Source organism: Triticum dicoccoides, chromosome 3B (genome assembly GCF_002162155.2).
Source record: "Triticum dicoccoides isolate Atlit2015 ecotype Zavitan chromosome 3B, WEW_v2.0, whole genome shotgun sequence".
Lineage (NCBI taxonomy): Eukaryota > Viridiplantae > Streptophyta > Magnoliopsida > Poales > Poaceae > Triticum > Triticum dicoccoides.
This window is the reverse complement of record NC_041385.1, coordinates 587,071,582-587,088,938: the sequence shown is the minus strand read 5'-3', so window position 1 is coordinate 587,088,938 and position 17,357 is coordinate 587,071,582. Positions and strand designations below refer to the sequence as shown.

The window sequence follows — 17,357 nt, the reverse complement described above, 5'->3', positions numbered from 1 at the left end:
CAGGCGCCGGCGCCGCTCCGACCCGCGGGCGGCCGAACTCCCACCCCTGGGAGTAAGGCTACCGGCGAGGTCGGGCAGCAGCCGCGGCGGGGCCTTGGGAGGGACACGGTCCCGGCACACGACGGGGCGCCCAGCGGCGACGTCATCGGCCTCGGCGATGTCCGCCCACAGCACCCGCGGAGATCCAGAAGGGGGGGGGGGGCGGAGGGGCCGGGGCGGCGGGCGCCGGCGAGGAGGGCGGAGGGAGAGGCGGCAGCGGGGCAGCCGCAGCATCCGGGCCGCCAGGGGCGCCGCCCGGGCAGTCGCCAGTCGCCAGAGCCATCCGTGTGGTTTCTAGTTGGATTTAGACTAGTGCGCTAGTTGGCCGGAGCGTAGGCTAGCTTATTCTGCGCTCTCGTGCAGTTTAGCAACCCTATATATCATTCCTGTCTCATCACATGTCAGACTGCATTCTCTGGTTCCCAGCCCATTAATCAAACAATATGCAATCCGTTGCCCTGAGCTCACTATCTATCTTGATTACCTCAGCGTGCAATTTCTCTTTGATAAAGAACCTTTCTATTTTCACATGTTTGGTTGTATCATGCTGCACTCGGTTGTTTACTATGTTGATTGCCCATTTATTATCACATCATAAGTTCATGCATCGAGTCTTCAGTATCTTTAATTTTTCTGACAAGTTTCAACATCTCACTCGCCCTTGTGCCATAGTTCGGTATTCAGCTTCTGCAGTTGACCTGGAGACAACAGCCTGCTTCTTCCTTCTCCACGGCACCAAGTTCCCACCAACAAATACACAAAAGCCCGAGGTTTATCTTCGATCATCTAGACAGCTTGCCCGATCTGCATCACAATACCCATCCACAACAAGGTGCCTATTACTTCTAAATAACAGCCCCCCTCCGTAGATTCCCTTTCAAGTATCTCAGAATTCTACTTTGAGATGATCACTCCTAGGCTCATGCATGTATCGGCCCACCATACTTACTGCGAAGGCAATATCAAGGCGACTGTGACATAAGTATAGCAGTCTCCCAACCTAGTCTCTGGTATCTTTCTTCATCCACTGGATGGATCACCTGATTGGCTGTCACTTTGTGATTTTGGTCAATTGGGGTTGCGGCTGCCTGACATCCTAGCATCCTAGCATCACTGATAAGATCTAAGGTAATATTTCCTTTGAGATGGAGCAATACCCTCGGCAGACCTGGCCACTTCTATGCCCAGGAAATATTTGATCCGACACAGATCCTTGACTTTGAAGGCCTTGCCTAGATGCTCCTTCAGTCTTGCTATTTCCTGCTTCATCCCCAGTGATAATAATGTCATCCACATATACTGCAAGTGTAGTGATATTTCCTTGTGAGTGTCTAGAGAACAGTGTGTGGTCATCATTACACTGCTCAGACCCCGTATTAACACACAACCCGTCTGAACTTGTCAAACCATGCTCCTGGAGACTGTTTTAGACCAAACAGGGCTTTCTTTAACCTACATACCTTGCCTAGCTTCAGCAAGTGGAGAGACCAGATGGTACCTCCATGTAGACTTCTTCCTGCAGTCCCCATGCGAAAAGGCATTCTTCACATCAAGTTGATGCAAAGACCACCATGAATTTGCTGCACAAGAAATCAGGACCCTCACAGTGCCCATCTTTGCTACTGCTGCAAAAGTTTCATCATAGTCGATTCTATAGGTCTGGCTATACCCCCTCGCCACCCCTTGTACATGTCAGTTTTCCCTTCTGCATTCTGCTTCACAGTGTACACCCACTTGCAGCTGACAGCCTTCTTTCCAGCTGGAAGAGGTGTGAACACGTCCTTAAGCCTTATTCCAGTTAGTTGGAATTGACAGACTGAAGAGAAGTGACAAAAGCTTTATAGGATGTGGGGACAATGCTTCATATGATGGATAGTTGCCAATGTCATGTTGATCAAATCCATACCTTTTCATAGGTCTCCCTGTAGCTTGCCGCCTCCCTTTTCTCAAGGCAATTGTCAAGTCAATAGACTCCCGTGAAGGAACGGACTCCTCTGCATGCTGACTTATTTCTGGCTGTTCAAGTTGCTCTCTGCCTGTTCAAGTTGCTCCCCCTGAATCTATCTCCTGGCATGAACTCGAGGATTCTGTTTTTGATTTATCCTGCTCCACCTATCTTGCTGCAAGTTCGGCTCCTGTCCTCCTGCTATCTCCTGGCATGAACTCGAGGATTATATTCTTGATTTATCCTGCCCCACCTGTCTTGCTGCAAGTTCGGCTCCTGCTGTTGCTGCTCACTCTGCTGTACCGGAATGACACCCACAATTGGCTGTGCTGCACTGAAACGGTCCCAGCACCACCACCACTACGAACAGCAGCACCATCAGCAGTAGCACCAATTGGCTGCTGCTGCTGCACTGAAACGGCAGCACCGCCACTACTCTCCTCCTCATGACCATCTGACGGACACAGCAAATCGCCAAGGTCTTTGAATAGCACACTAAGATCAGTATGCTCACAGTTCTGATTCCCGAAATGTGACATCCACACTGACAACAGTTATTCACTCCAAAGGATTCCAACATTTATAGCCCCGCTGTCCAGAAGAGTACCCAATGAAGATGCACTTCACAGCCTTTGGATCCAGTTTTCCCACGCCCGGTTTATGATCCCTAACAAAACATGTGTAACCAAATAAGTTTGGGGGAACCATAAATTTGTTATCTCCCAACAGCAGCTCACACAGGGACTTCATACCCGTGTAGCGAGACGGAATAAGTGAATCTGTCCATTTGGTATAACACTTGTGAATGGGTGCATTGATCTATGATACCAACTTTAATAGTTCTCGTACTATTTTCTTTTTAGATTATTCACGTTTGCAACTTCTTAATCACCTGATGTGGGATAGGTCATTTTAACATTTATAACAATTCTGGTCTGGAGGTGATTTGTTCCAAGTCTAAATAAATACGAGACTTTTATGGGGGTGTACATGGTATATTGAATATTTCCATTGATGAGTAAGATATCAGTACATGCTTGTTTCCTCCTTGCATTTTCCCAAGAAATAAAATAAGGCAGATGTTGGTAGCTTGTTACACATTCTTTTCTTTATCGACTTCTGGTACCTTGTGGTGTTTCTTCTTGGATTGAGTAAAAAAAATTGGATTTGTTGCAGGAGATCCAGTGTGAGAAATGTCGGTGTTCGAAACTGCATACTACGTGCAGCTGCAGAGCCCAGTGCACAGAACATACATAAATGCTGCTGAGGATGGAAGGACTGTCCGCCTTGATGCTCCCAATACGTCTCATAATTCAGTATGGGCTGTGGAGTGGGACCCCAATTTCCACACCTTTCTTCTGCGCGGCGCTTATGGCCGTTACCTTGGGGCCCCCCACATGCTGTCCAGCAAATTGCCTTGCCCCCGGGTTGCAGCCGCGCAACATGATTTTGATAAGCCACATAAGAAAGAAATTACGTGGCGTGCCATCCCGAAGAGGAATGGCACTCTCGAGCTAAAGTCTATGTCTGGGTCATGTCTCTGTGCCGGCTGCTGTTTCTCCACATCCTGCAGATCAAGAGAGTGGAACGTGCATGTTGTGCCACGGACTTGCATCAGGCCGCCTGTAAGCTTTGGCCCCCTGTTTATCCAATAGTGTTTCATAGTTGTGAGTATCTAACTCATTTGTCTCTTATGATGTGCAGCCACCGCCTCCCTGTGTTGACAAATGGCCAATCTCATGCAAACGGGAGGTCCACTGGGTGCTGGCTGAGAGGTCCGGAGTAATCAAAGAGGATGACTGGGGAAAGTTTTTGTTTGTTGGCAGGGATAGTTCCACATTGAAGGAGCAATTACAAGAGAAAACAGGGGATTTCCCCATGAGTATTTTTGTCCGTGCTGGCTGTCATGGTAGGCCTACCCCACTCTGCGTTCACTTGCCCCGCAGTCGGGATCCACTTTACATAGTTGGATTCTGGAGTACATCGGGTTCGTAAACTAGTCTCATATAAGTAATTGAGCAGTACCTATAATATTATTTCTCATGTAAGTATGTAACGGATTGAAATGTTTTCTGTCTCTGCAGCTGCTGATCATCTTTTTTTCCCCGACATTGCACCGGTTCAAAGGGAGTTGGCTGAAAGGGTGTCGGCTGTATTAGGACCATAGAGACAGCGTAGCATTCAGTTCATGAATAGGAGGCCAATGGTGAACAAGAAAATGCCAAGCTTTCTTAGCGGTCATTAATTTTTTTGTCAAATAGACCAGATAAGTGGGTTCCAGGGTTACAGTAGAGCTGGTGGCACTGAAGTTTTTGTCTCATTGGCATTCTGTGTAGACGCGATGACAACTTGGACAAGGTCAGCGGCAACCCATCCGCTCCAATCAACCACCCAACCCTCGGCACACCGGGGTTGCCTCCCTCTAAGCATATCTAAGCCCCTTCTTTCCAACTGAAACACACCACCTCGCATGCCTTATTTCTCCCCTCCCCTCCTTCGCACCCCTAAAGCCCCAGATTGATTTACTTTGTTTGTAAGGAATCTTGGACATGCCTGGGCTGGTTAGTTTCCCTTTTGGTATGGTTTATTGAATTGTTCACTGAGCAATCAAATCAGAGTCCAGACCATTCGGGGCCAATATTATCTCTAATTATTGTGCATGTGTCTATTTGACTTTCGTAGTGCATACTTAAATTGAGATTTTTATTTGCCCAAGTAATTGGTTCTATTGCGGGAGGTTTTGTTGAGAGCCTATGTAGGTTAGGTTGTGGAATAAGTGCAACTAAGCAGACAATTTAAGGGTGACTATCTCACTGGCTATCATGCAACTCCATCATTATTATTATTTATTTTGATTGCATAGCGACAGCTGGTTCACTTTTTGTTGCACTTCGATTAGCTGATCTTATGAAGAGGCGTAATCCAACTAGATTGTCCATCTTAACATAGAGTTGCATTTGTTCATCCGGATAGCCAGATCTGGCCTCGACTTGGCCATCAACAGTTGTACTAGTACACTGTTAGTTTTCTCTGGCGTTTTATACTTCGTACATTTGTTTGAGGCAGTAATGGACTACCAGACTAGTCACCTTTATTTGTGTATTTAATCAGATCACGTGCTATAAATAGATGACACAGGCCTTGATATACTTTTTAGGTCACACTATTAGAAGGACGTATCTTATTCACAGTGCATTGGACAACAAACATGGTCAGACAATTATTTTTGTACTCCCATTGTAGTTCCCTGTTACCTATCTAATTTTGAAGTTAAAGATGCAGGTATGTTTTATAATTCACTGACAAATGTATAGGTTGAAGTGCTTTTCGACAGAATGACCAGTTATTCATATGATCTTTCTATAATGTAGCATGTCCAAGTCATAATAAAATATTTCACGACCTGCTACAGCACACGTCTTTTATTTATGTGAAACACAGAAATTCAACCTCCTTTTGTTTGTTATTAGTCAAAATGACTGAATTTGAAATTAACAAGTACTCCCTCCGTAAACTAATATAAGAGTGTTTAGATTACTATATTAGTGATCTAAACGCTCTTATATTAGTTTACAGAGGGAGTATTTGATGGACTTGATACCAAGGTCGTCTGATCTAATGTGAAATTTGTATCTGGTTACATCCACATGGCTGATAACTGTTTGTTCTGCTTTTCATCTAACACATGTATGGTTTCAACTAGATTCGCTTTAAGAACGTAGATACATATGCCATTACAATTAAAAACTTCTTGTTGCAATGGACTCACAACCTCACAACCTAGCAGTTGAGTTGTGGAGTTTAGGACGTTAAAGAGCTTAACATCAGTAATTTTGATTGCCGCTGTATCCATTTAGTAATAATGCCTGAATTCTACTACTTCGTGCGCGCGCTTTCGAGCGGCCAGCTCCTGGCCGCACGAATTTCGACGACGACAGCATGCAACACGGCGACGATGGCTTGTAGCATGGAGGCGGCAGCTTGCAGGTCTGACAGAGGCATCCCAGCGCACGCACTCTGCGGGCTCGGGTCCGGTCCAACATTCCTCTTGCTTGGCGTGCGTGATGATTTCCGTTGGCACTGGGCGCTACTCGGCCGGGTCGGCCTACGATCTCAACTTCGCTTTGCTCCGGCGAGGTGCGTGTGCAAATAGGTGCTGGAAAAATATTTTGAAGCAATGCCAGTGGAGGATGAAGGACGTTGGTGCGATGCGGAATTGCAGATAGTGGGCGCCGACGGCCCAAGCGGATCGATGGCCTGGACGGCGTCCGTTTGTACCGACGATGGAGACATCAGGACTGTGGGTAGCATCCTTGGGGACTGCAGACAACGAGCTTGCGGTGGCGCTTCTGGAGGTTGCGCACGGCACCGTGATGTGAACGGCGGTGGCGTCTCACCTGGTGGTGGTGGTGCATGGCCTGGCTCCGAAAGTGCCGGTTGACGGTAGCATTGGCTAGATCACCTCCACAAACTTGTGAGGGACGACGAGCATGGCGAGGTCTTCGTTGTCCTTGATTTGCCGGTAGAAGTGCAGCGGCTCCCAGGCCCCCTCCTCGTGGTCCTGTCTCGGAGATCGTCCCCCTTGAACGAGGCAGGCTCATGAAGGCGATCCTGCCAGGTAGGTCCACCATCCTGAGCCACCTGTTCGTGTGGATGAAATCCTCGGCGCGCTCAACTCCGACCACCACCTGAGCTCCTCCACCCGCTACATCCCAGTCAGTCTTCAATATCTTGTCAGGCAACATGACAAGTATTAGTATCAAACAAAGCAAGCAAGCAAACAAATGCCACTGATCAGTGGCACTGGTCAGTGGACTTTCCCAACAGCAAGTGCCACTGATCAGTGGCATTTGCTCATATCAGTGGCACTTGTTGTTGGGCTAGTGCGCTGATCAGTGGCATTTGCCCAACAACAAGTTTCATTGATCAGTGGCATTTGCTCATATCAGTGGCACTTGTTGTTGGGCTAGTGCACTGATCAGTGGCATTTGCCCAACAGCAAGTGCCACTGATCAGTGGCATTTGCTCGTGGCGAAATGGCACTGATCAGTGGCATTTGATCATATCAGTGACACTTGTTGTTGGGCAAGTGCACTGATCAGTGGCATTTCTCATGGCCAAATGGCATTGATCAGTGGCACTTGCTGTTGGGCAAGTCCACTGACCAGTGCCACTGATCAGTGCATGTGCCCAACATCAAGTGCCACTGATATGAGCAAATGCCACTGATCAGTGGCACTTGCTGTTGGAAATGTCCACTGATCAGTGCACTATTCTAAGCATGGAAACATCTAAAAATAACAAGTGCAAGTGCCAATAGCACCCATGTGCAGTCATGCACATTTGGCATCATCCTAAAATGGTCCTACTACATGCACGTATAGCAATCAACACAACCCTAGCATGAACACAACTACTAGCATGAACACAACTAACTAGCATGATGACAGATCCTAGGACACACTAGCAGTAGCAGAAACAAAATATCCTAGGGCACACACTGTAGGAACCAAGAACAGATCGGTCTACTTGGATTCGATTGGGATCAAATCCAATGGGATCTACTCAAATCCTATTTAGTCTGATCGAATCCACTAACTAATAGCACATGCCTAAGAAAATAAACCCCTAATCTACATCTACGAGTAATCATTGAGGGGATTGACTCACCGAAGCTTGCGCAGCCACAGAGAACCGAGGCTGGGGTGAAAACCCCAGCGGGAAGGAGAGAGGTGGCGGAGCAGAGGAGGATCCGGCCCTGGCGACGGCCTGCGGCATCGGCCCCGTGCTCATCGCCACGCCGGAGGTCGAGGAGGACGGCCCGCCGACACCAGAAAACCCTTAGATGGGGGTTAAGAAAACCCCCCTACCCAATGGGGACCCAAGAAGCGGCGGCTCCATGGACGGCACCGGCGCCGAGCCCAGGACCACGAGGTCCGGAATCGGCGGCGGAGCAGGAACGGCCGGCATCGCATTGGACGGTGCTCGTGGTGGCCGGTAGCAGATGGGGGACGGCGCTCGCGGCGCCAACGCCAGGGCCCGGCCCGAGTTCCGGAGCCCGGCCAGCCAGCGCTCCTGGATGCTAGCGATGCGCTGGTCGACAGGGGTCAGAGGGCAGCGTGGCGGTGGGCGAGGCGGAGCCATCGGAGGAGAGGAGAGGGAGGGGCGGTGAGGAAGAGAGGGAGCGGTGGGAACAATGCGGGCGGGGCGGTGACAGGAGAGTGGGAGGGAGTTATTGTTGGAAATATGCCCTAGAGGCAATAATAAAATGGTTATTATTATATTTCTTTGTTCATGATAATTGTCTATTGTTCATGCTATAATTGTATTATCCGGAAATCATAATACATGTGTGAATACATAGACCACAACAAGTCCCTAGTGAGCCTCTAGTTGACTAGCTCGTTGATCAACAGATAGTCATGGTTTCCTGACTATGGACATTGGATGTCATTGATAACGGGATCACATCATTAGGAGAATGATGAGATGGACAAGACCCAATCCTAAGCATAGCACAAAGATCGTGTAGTTCGTTTCGCTAGAGCTTTTCCAAATGTCAAGTATCATTTCCTTAGACCATGAGATTGTGCAACTCCCGGATACCGTAGGAGTGCTTTGGGTGTGCCAAACGTCACAACGTAACTGAGTGACTATAAAGGTGCACTACGGGTATCTCCGAAAGTGTCTGTTGGGTTGGCACGAATTAAGACTGGGATTTGTCACTCCGTATGACGGAGAGGTATCTCTGGGTCCACTCGGTAATGCATCATCATAATGAGCTCAATGTGATCAAGTGTCTGGTCACGGGATCATGCATTACGGTACGAGTAAAGTGACTTGCCGATAACGAGATTAAACGGGGTATTGGGATACCGACGATCGAATCTCGGGCAAGTAACGTACAAATTGACAAAGGGAATTGTATACGGGATTGATTGAATCATCGACATCATGGTTCATCCGATGAGATCATCGAGGAGCATGTGGGAGCCAACATTGGTATCCAGATCCCGCTGTTGGTTATTGACCGGAGAGGCGTCTCGGTCATGTCTGCATGTCTCCCGAACCCGTAGGGTCTACACACTTAAGGTTCGGTGATGCTAGGGTTGAAGAGATATTAGTATGTAGTAACCCGAAAGTTGTTCGGAGTCCCGGTTGAGATCCCGGACGTCACGAGGAGTTCCAGAATGGTCCGGAGGTAAAGATTCTTATATAGGAAGTCAAGTTTCGGCCATCGGGAAAGTTTCGGGGGTCACCGGTATTGTACCGGGACCACCGGAAGGGTCTCGGGGGTCCACCGGGTGGGGCCACCTATCCCGAAGGGCCCCATGGGCTGAAGTGGGGAGGGGAACCAGCCCACCAGGGGCTGGTGCGCCCCCCTTTGGCCCCCCCTGCGCCTAGGGTTGGAAACCCTAGGGGTGGGAGGCGCCTCCACTTGCCTTGGGGGGCAAGCCACCCCTTGGCCGCCGCCCCCCTGGAGATCCCATCTCCTAGGGCCGGTGCCCCCCAGGGGGCCTATATAAAGAGGGGGGAGGGAGGGCAACCGCACCCCAAGTCTCTGGCGCCTCCCTCTCCCCACGCACCACCTCTCCCTCTCGCAGAAGCTTGGCGAAGCCCTGTCGTGATCACTGTTGCACCCACCACCACGCCGTCGTGCTGCTGGATCTGTTGGAAATATGCCCTAGAGGCAATAATAAAAGTATTATTATATTTCCTTGTTCATGATAAATTGTCTTTTATTCATGCTATAACTGTATTATCCGGAAATCGTAATACACGTGTGAATACATAGACCACAATATGTCCCTAGTGAGCCTCTAGTTGACTAGCTCGTTGTGATCAACAGATAGTCATGGTTTCCTGGCTATGGACATTGGATGTCTTTGATAACGGGATCACATCATTAGGAGAATGATGTGATGGACAAGACCCAATCCTAATCATAGCACAAGATCGTGTAGTTCGTTTTGCTAGAGCTTTTTCAATGTCAAGTATCTCTTCCTTAGACCATGAGATCGTGTAACTCCCGGATACCGTAAGAGTGCTTTGGGTGTACCAAACGTCACAACGTAACTGGGTGACTATAAAGGTGCACTACAGGTATCTCCGAAAGTGTCTGTTGGGTTGACACGGATCGAGACTGGGATTTTTCACTCCGTATGACGGAGAGGTATCTCTGGGCCCACTCGGTAATGCATCATCATAATGAGCTCAAAGTGACTAAGTGGTTAGTCACGGGATCATGCATTACAGTACGAGTAAAGTGACTTGCCGGTAACGAGACTGAACAAGGTATTGGGATACCGACGATCGAGTCTCGGGCAAGTAACGTACCGATTGACAAAGGGAATTGTATACGGGGGTTTGATCGAATCATCGATATCGTGGTTCATCTGATGACATCATCGAGGAGCATGTGGGAGCCAACATGGGTATCCAGATCCCGCTGTTGGTTATTGACCGGAGAGTCGTCTCGGTCATGTCTACATGTCTCCCGAACCCGTAGGGTCTACACACTTAAGGTTCGGTGACGCTAGGGTTATTAGGAAGACTTGTATGTGATTACCGAAAGTTGTTCGGAGTCCCGGATGAGATCCCGGACGTCACGAGGAGTTCCGGAATGGTCCGGAGGTGAAGTTTTATATATGGGAAGTTGTCATGCGGACACCGGAAAGTTTCGGGGGCATATCGGTATTGTACCGGGGCCACCGGAGGGGTTCCGGGGGTCCACCGGGAGGGGCCACCCCTCTCGGAGGGCCACATGGGCCGCAAGGGGCAGGGACCCAGCCCTTGGAGGGCTGGGCGTGCCCCCCCCCTTGGTCCCATGCGCCTAGGGTTGGGGGGAAACCCTAGAAGGGGCGCCCCCTTTGCTTGGGGGCAAGTCCCCCCTCCCTGGCCGCCGCCCCCCCTCTAGATCCCATCTAGAGGGGCCGGCCCCCTTGCCCCTTCCCCTATAAATAGAGGGGTGAGGGGAGGGCTGCTAAAAACAAACTCAAGGCGCAGCCCCTCCCCTCCCCAACACCTCTCCTCCTCCGTACGTGCTTGGCGAAGCCCTGTCGGAGTACTGCTGCACCAACAACACCACGCCGTCGTGCTGCCATTGGAGCTGTCTTCCTCAACCTCTCCTTCCTCCTTGCTGGATCAAGACGGAGGAGACATCGTCCGTCCCGTACGTGTGTTGAACGCGGAGGTGCTGTCCGTTCAGCACTTGGTCATCGGTGATCTGAATCACGGCGAGTACGACTCCATCATCACCATCCCCTTGAACGCTTCCGCATCCGATCTACAAGTGGTATGCAGATGCAAACTCACTCCCTTGACTCGTTGCTTAGATGAACTCATAGATGGATCTTGGTGAAACCGTAGGAAAAATTTTAATTTTCTGCAACGTTCCCCAAGAGTGGCATCGTGAGCTAGGTCTATGCATAGTTCTCTATTGCACGAGTAGAACACAATTTTGTTGTGGGCGTAGATCTTGTCAACTTGCTTGCCGCTACTAGTCCTATCTTGCTTCAGCGGTATTGTGGGATGAAGCGGCCTGGACCAACCTTACACGTACGCTTACGTGAGACCGGTTCCACCGACTGACATGCACTAGTTGCATAAGGTGGCTGGCGGGTGTCTGTCTCTCCCACTTTAGTTGGAGCGGATTCGATGAAAAGGGTCCTTATGAAGGGTAAATAGAAGTTGACAAAATCACGTTGTGGTTATTCGTAGGTAAGAAAACGTTCTTGCTAGAACCCAATTGCAACCACGTAAAAGATGTAACAACAATTAGAGGACGTCTAACTTGTTTTTGCAGCAATTGTCATGTGATGTGATATGGCCAAAAGTTGTGATGAATGATGAATGACATATTGTGATGTATGAGATCATGTTCTTGTAATAGGAATCACGACTTGCATGTCGATGAGTATGACAACCGGCAGGAGCCATAGGAGTTGTCTTTATTTTTTGTATGACCTGCGTGTCATTGAAGAACGCCATGTAAATTACTTTACTTTATTGCTAAACGCGTTAGCCATAGAAGTAGAAGTAGTCGTTGGCGTGACAACTTCATGAAGACACGATGATGGAGATCATGATGATGGAGATCATGGTGTCATGCCGGTGACAAGATGATCATGGAGCCCCGAAGATGGAGATCAATGGAGCTATATGATATTGGCCATATCATGTCACTACTATATAATTGCATGTGATGTTTATTATGTTTATGCATCTTGTTTACTTAGAACGACGGTAGTAAATAAGATGATCCCTTACAACAATTTCAAGAAGTGTTCTCCCCTAACTGTGCACCGTTGCTAAAGTTCGTCGTTTCGAAGCGCCACGTGATGATCGGGTGTGATAGATCCTTACGTTCACATACAACGGGTGTAAGACAGTTTTACGCATGCAAAAACACTTAGGGTTAACTTGACGAGCCTAGCATGTACAGACATGGCCTCAGAACACGGAGACCAAAAGGTCGAACACGAGTCGTATGGAAGATACGATCAACATGAGAATGTTCACCGACGATGACTAGTCCGTCTCACGTGATGATCGGACACGGCCTAGTCGACTCGGATCGTGTAACACTTAGATGACTAGAGGGATGTCTAATCTGAGTGGGAGTTCATTATAATTTGATTAGATGAACTTAATTATCATGAACTTAGTCTAAAACCTTTGCAAATATGTCTTGTAGATCAAATGGCCAACGCTCATGTCAACATGAACTTCAATGCGTTCCTAGAGAAAACCAAGCTGAAAGATGATGGCAGCAACTATACGGACTGGGTCCGGAACCTGAGGATCATCCTCATAGCTGCCAGGAAACAATATGTCCTAGAAGGACCGCTAGGTGACGCTCCCGTCCCAGAGAACCAAGACGTTATGAACGCTTGGCAGTCTTGTGCTTATGATTACTCCGTCGTTCAGTGCGGCATGCTTTACAGCTTAGAACCGGGGCTCCAAAAGCATTTTGAGCATCACGGAGCATATGAGATGTTCGAAGAGCTGAAACTTGTTTTCCAAGCTCATGCCCGGGTCGAGAGATATGATGTCTCCGACAAGTTCTATAGTTGTAAGATGGAGGAAAATAGTTCGGTCAGTGAGCACATACTCAAGATGTCTGGGTTGCACAACCGCCGGACTCAGCTGAACATTAACCTCCCTGATGAGGCGGTCATTGACAGAATCCTTCAGTCGCTCCCACCAAGCTACAAGAGCTTTGTGATGAACTACAATATGCAGGGGATGGTGAAGACCATTCCTGAAGTATTTTCAATGCTGAAGTCAGCAGAGGCTGAAATCAAGAAAGAACATCAAGTGTTGATGGTCAATAAGACCACTAAGTTCAAGAAGGGCAAGGGCAAGAAGAACTTCAAGAAGGACGACAAGGATGTTGCCGCGCCCGGTAAGCCAGTTACCAGGAAGAAGTCAAAGAATGGACCCAAGCCTGAGACTGAGTGCTTTTATTGCAAGGGGAAGGGTCACTGGAAGCGGAACTGCCCCAAATACTTAGCGGATAAGAAGGCCGGCAACACCAAAGGTTTATTTGATATACATGTAATTGATGTGTACCTTACCAGTACTCGTAGTAACTCCTGGGTATTTGATACCGGTGCCGTTGCTCATATTTGTAACTCACAGCAGGAGCTGCGGAATAAACGGAGACTGGCGAAGGACGAGGTGACGATGCGCGTCGGGAATGGTTCCAGAGTCGATGTGATCGCCGTCGATACGCTGCCTCTACATTTACCTACGGGATTAGTTTTGAACCTTAATAATTGTTATTTAGTGCCAAGTTTGAGCATGAACATTGTATCAGGATCTCGTTTAATACGAGATGGCTACTCATTTAAATCCGAGAATAATGGTTGTTCTATTTATATGAGAGATATGTTTTATGGTCATGCTCCGATGGTCAATGGTTTATTCTTAATGAATCTCGAGTGTAGTATTACACATATTCATAGTGTGAATGCCAAAAGATGTAAAGTTGATAACGATAGTCCCACATACTTGTGGCACTGCCGCCTTGGTCACATTGGTGTCAAGCGCATGAAGTAGCTCCATGCTGATGGACTTTTAGAGTCTCTCGATTATGAATCATTTGACACATGCGAACCATGCCTCATGGGCAAAATGACCAAGACTCCGTTCTCCGGAACAATGGAGCGAGCAACCAACTTGTTGGAAATCATGCATATCGATGTGTGCGGTCCAATGAGCGTTGAGGCTCGCGGAGGATATCGTTATGTTCTCACTCTCACTGATGACTTGAGTAGATATGGGTATGTCTACTTAATGAAACACAAGTCTGAGACCTTTGAAAAGTTCAAGGAATTTCAGAATGAGGTAGAGAATCAACGTGACCGAAAAATAAAGTTCCTACGATCAGATCGTGGAGGAGAATATTTAAGTCAGGAATTTGGTACACACTTAAGAAAATGTGGAATTGTTTCACAACTCACGCCGCCTGGAACACCTCAGCGTAACGGTGTGTCCGAACATCGTAATCGCACTCTATTGGATATGGTGCGGTCTATGATGTCTCTTACCGATTTACCGCTATCATTTTGGGGATACGCTCTAGAGACAGCTACATTCACTTTAAATAGGGCACCGTCTAAGTCCGTTGAGACGACACCGTATGAATTATGGTTTGGAAAGAAACCTAAGCTGTCGTTTCTAAAAGTTTGGGGATGCGATGCTTATGTCAAGAAACTTCAACCTGAAAAGCTCGAACCCAAGTCGGAAAAATGCGTCTTCATAGGATACCCTAAGGAAACCGTTGGGTATACCTTCTACTTAAGATCCGAGGGCAAGATCTTCGTTGCCAAGAATGGATGCTTTCTGGAAAAAGAGTTTCTCTCGAAAGAAGTAAGTGGGAGGAAAGTAGAACTCGATGAAGTACTACCTCTCGAACGAGAAAGTAGTGCAGCTCAGGAAAATGTTCCTGTGATGCCTACACCAACTGAAGAGGAAAATAATGATGACGATCATGGTACTTTGGATCAAGTTGCTACTGAACTTCGTAGGTCCACAAGGACACGTTCCGCACCAGAGTGGTACGGCAACCCTGTCCTGTTGTTAGACAACGGTGAACCTTCGAACTATGAAGAAGCGATGGCGGGCCCAGATTCCAACAAATGGCTTGAAGCCATGAAATCCGAGATAGAATCCATGTATGAAAACAAAGTATGGACTTTGACAGACTTGCCCGATGATCGGCGAGCGATAGAAAACAAATGGATCTTTAAGAAGAAGACGGACGCGGATGGTAATGTCACCGTCTATAAAGCTCAACTTGTCGCTAAGGGTTATCGACAAGTTCAAGGGATTGACTACGACGAGACATTCTCTCCCGTAGCGAAGCTGAAGTCCGTCCGAATCATGTTAGCAATTGCCGCATACTATGATTATGAGATGTGGCAGATGGACGTCAAAACGGCATTCCTTAATGGACATCTTAAGGAAGAGTTGTATATGATGCAGCCGGAAGGTTTTGTCGATCCTAAGAACGCTAACAAAGTATGCAAGCTCCAGCGATCCATTTATGGACTGGTGCAAGCATCTCGGAGTTGGAACATTCGCTTTGATGAGATGATCAAAGCGTTTGGGTTTATGCAGACTTATGGAGAAGCCTGCGTTTACAAGAAAGTGAGTGGGAGCTCTGTAGCATTTCTCATATTATATGTAGATGACATACTTTTGATGGGAAATGATATAGAACTTTTGGACAACATTAAGGCCTACTTGAATAAGTGTTTTTCAATGAAGGACCTTGGAGAAGCTGCTTATATATTAGGCATCAAGATCTATAGAGATAGACCGAGACGCCTCATAGGTCTTTCACAAAGCACATACCTTGATAAGATTTTGAAGAAGTTCAAAATGGATCAGTCCAAGAAAGGGTTCTTGCCTGTGTTGCAAGGTGTGAGATTGAGCTTGGCTCAATCCCCGACCACGGCAAAAGATAAAGAAGAGATGAGTGTCATCCCCTATGCTTCAGCCATAGGATCTATTATCTTTGCCATGCTGTGTACCAGACCTGATGTAAACCTTGCCGTAAGTTTGGTAGGAAGGTACCAAAGTAATCCCGGCAAGGAACACTGGACAGCGGTCAAGAATATCCTAAAGTACCTGAAAAGGACAAAGGACATGTTTCTCGTTTATGGAGGTGACGAAGAGCTCGTCGTAAAGGGTTACGTCGACGCAAGCTTCGACACAGACCTGGATGACTCTAAGTCACAAACCGGATACGTGTATATGTTGAATGGTGGAGCAGTAAGCTGGTGCAGCTGCAAGCAGAGCGTCGTGGCGGGATCTACATGTGAAGCGGAGTACATGGCAGCCTCGGAGGCAGCGCATGAAGCTATTTGGGTGAAGGAGTTCATCACCGACCTAGGAGTCATACCCAATGCGTCAGGGCCGATCAAACTCTTCTGTGACAACACTGGAGCTATTGCCGTTGCCAAGGAGCCCAGGTTTCACAAGAAGACCAGGCACATCAAGCGTCGTTCCAACTCCATCCGTGAAAATGTTCAAGATGAAGACATAGATATTTGCAAAGTACATACGGATCTGAATGTCGCAGATCCGTTGACTAAACCTCTCTCGCGAGCAAAACATGATCAAGACCAGAACTCTATGGGTGTTCGATTCATCACAATGTAACTAGATTATTGACTCTAGTGCAAGTGGGAGACTGTTGGAAATATGCCCTAGAGGCAATAATAAAAGTATTATTATATTTCCTTGTTCATGATAAATTGTCTTTTATTCATGCTATAACTGTATTATCCGGAAATCGTAATACACGTGTGAATACATAGACCACAATATGTCCCTAGTGAGCCTCTAGTTGACTAGCTCATTGTGATCAACAGATAGTCATGGTTTCCTGGCTATGGACATTGGATGTTTTTGATAACGGGATCACATCATTAGGAGAATGATGTGATGGACAAGACCCAATCCTAAGCATAGCACAAGATCGTGTAGTTCGTTTTGCTAGAGCTTTTTCAATGTCAAGTATCTCTTCCTTAGACCATGAGATCGTGTAACTCCCGGATACCGTAAGAGTGCTTTGGGTGTACCAAATGTCACAACGTAACTGGGTGACTATAAAGGTGCACTACAGGTATCTCCGAAAGTGTCTGTTGGGTTGACACGGATCGAGACTGGGATTTGTCACTCCGTATGACGGAGAGGTATCTCTGGGCCCACTCGGTAATGCATCATCATAATGAGCTCAAAGTGACTAAGTGGTTAGTCACGGGATCATGCATTACGGTACGAGTAAAGTGACTTGCCGGTAACGAGACTGAACAAGGTATTGGGATACCGACGATCGAGTCTCGGGCAAGTAACGTAC

General features: G+C 47.7%; 1 protein-coding gene across 1 annotated transcript in view; it reads left to right on the top strand.

Annotated features, from left to right (window-relative positions):
• Positions 1 to 4,745, top strand: part of LOC119281607 — a 13,950-nt gene extending 9,205 nt beyond the window's left edge. Inside the window, exons 3-5 of the mRNA XM_037562094.1 lie at positions 3,161 to 3,609; positions 3,689 to 3,971; positions 4,069 to 4,745. Of these exons, the coding sequence (XP_037417991.1) occupies positions 3,178 to 3,609; positions 3,689 to 3,971; positions 4,069 to 4,151 (798 nt within the window). The 5' untranslated portion in view covers positions 3,161 to 3,177 and the 3' untranslated portion in view covers positions 4,152 to 4,745. The remainder of the gene's footprint in view (positions 1 to 3,160; positions 3,610 to 3,688; positions 3,972 to 4,068) is intronic.
• Positions 4,746 to 17,357: the final 12,612 nt, after the last annotated feature.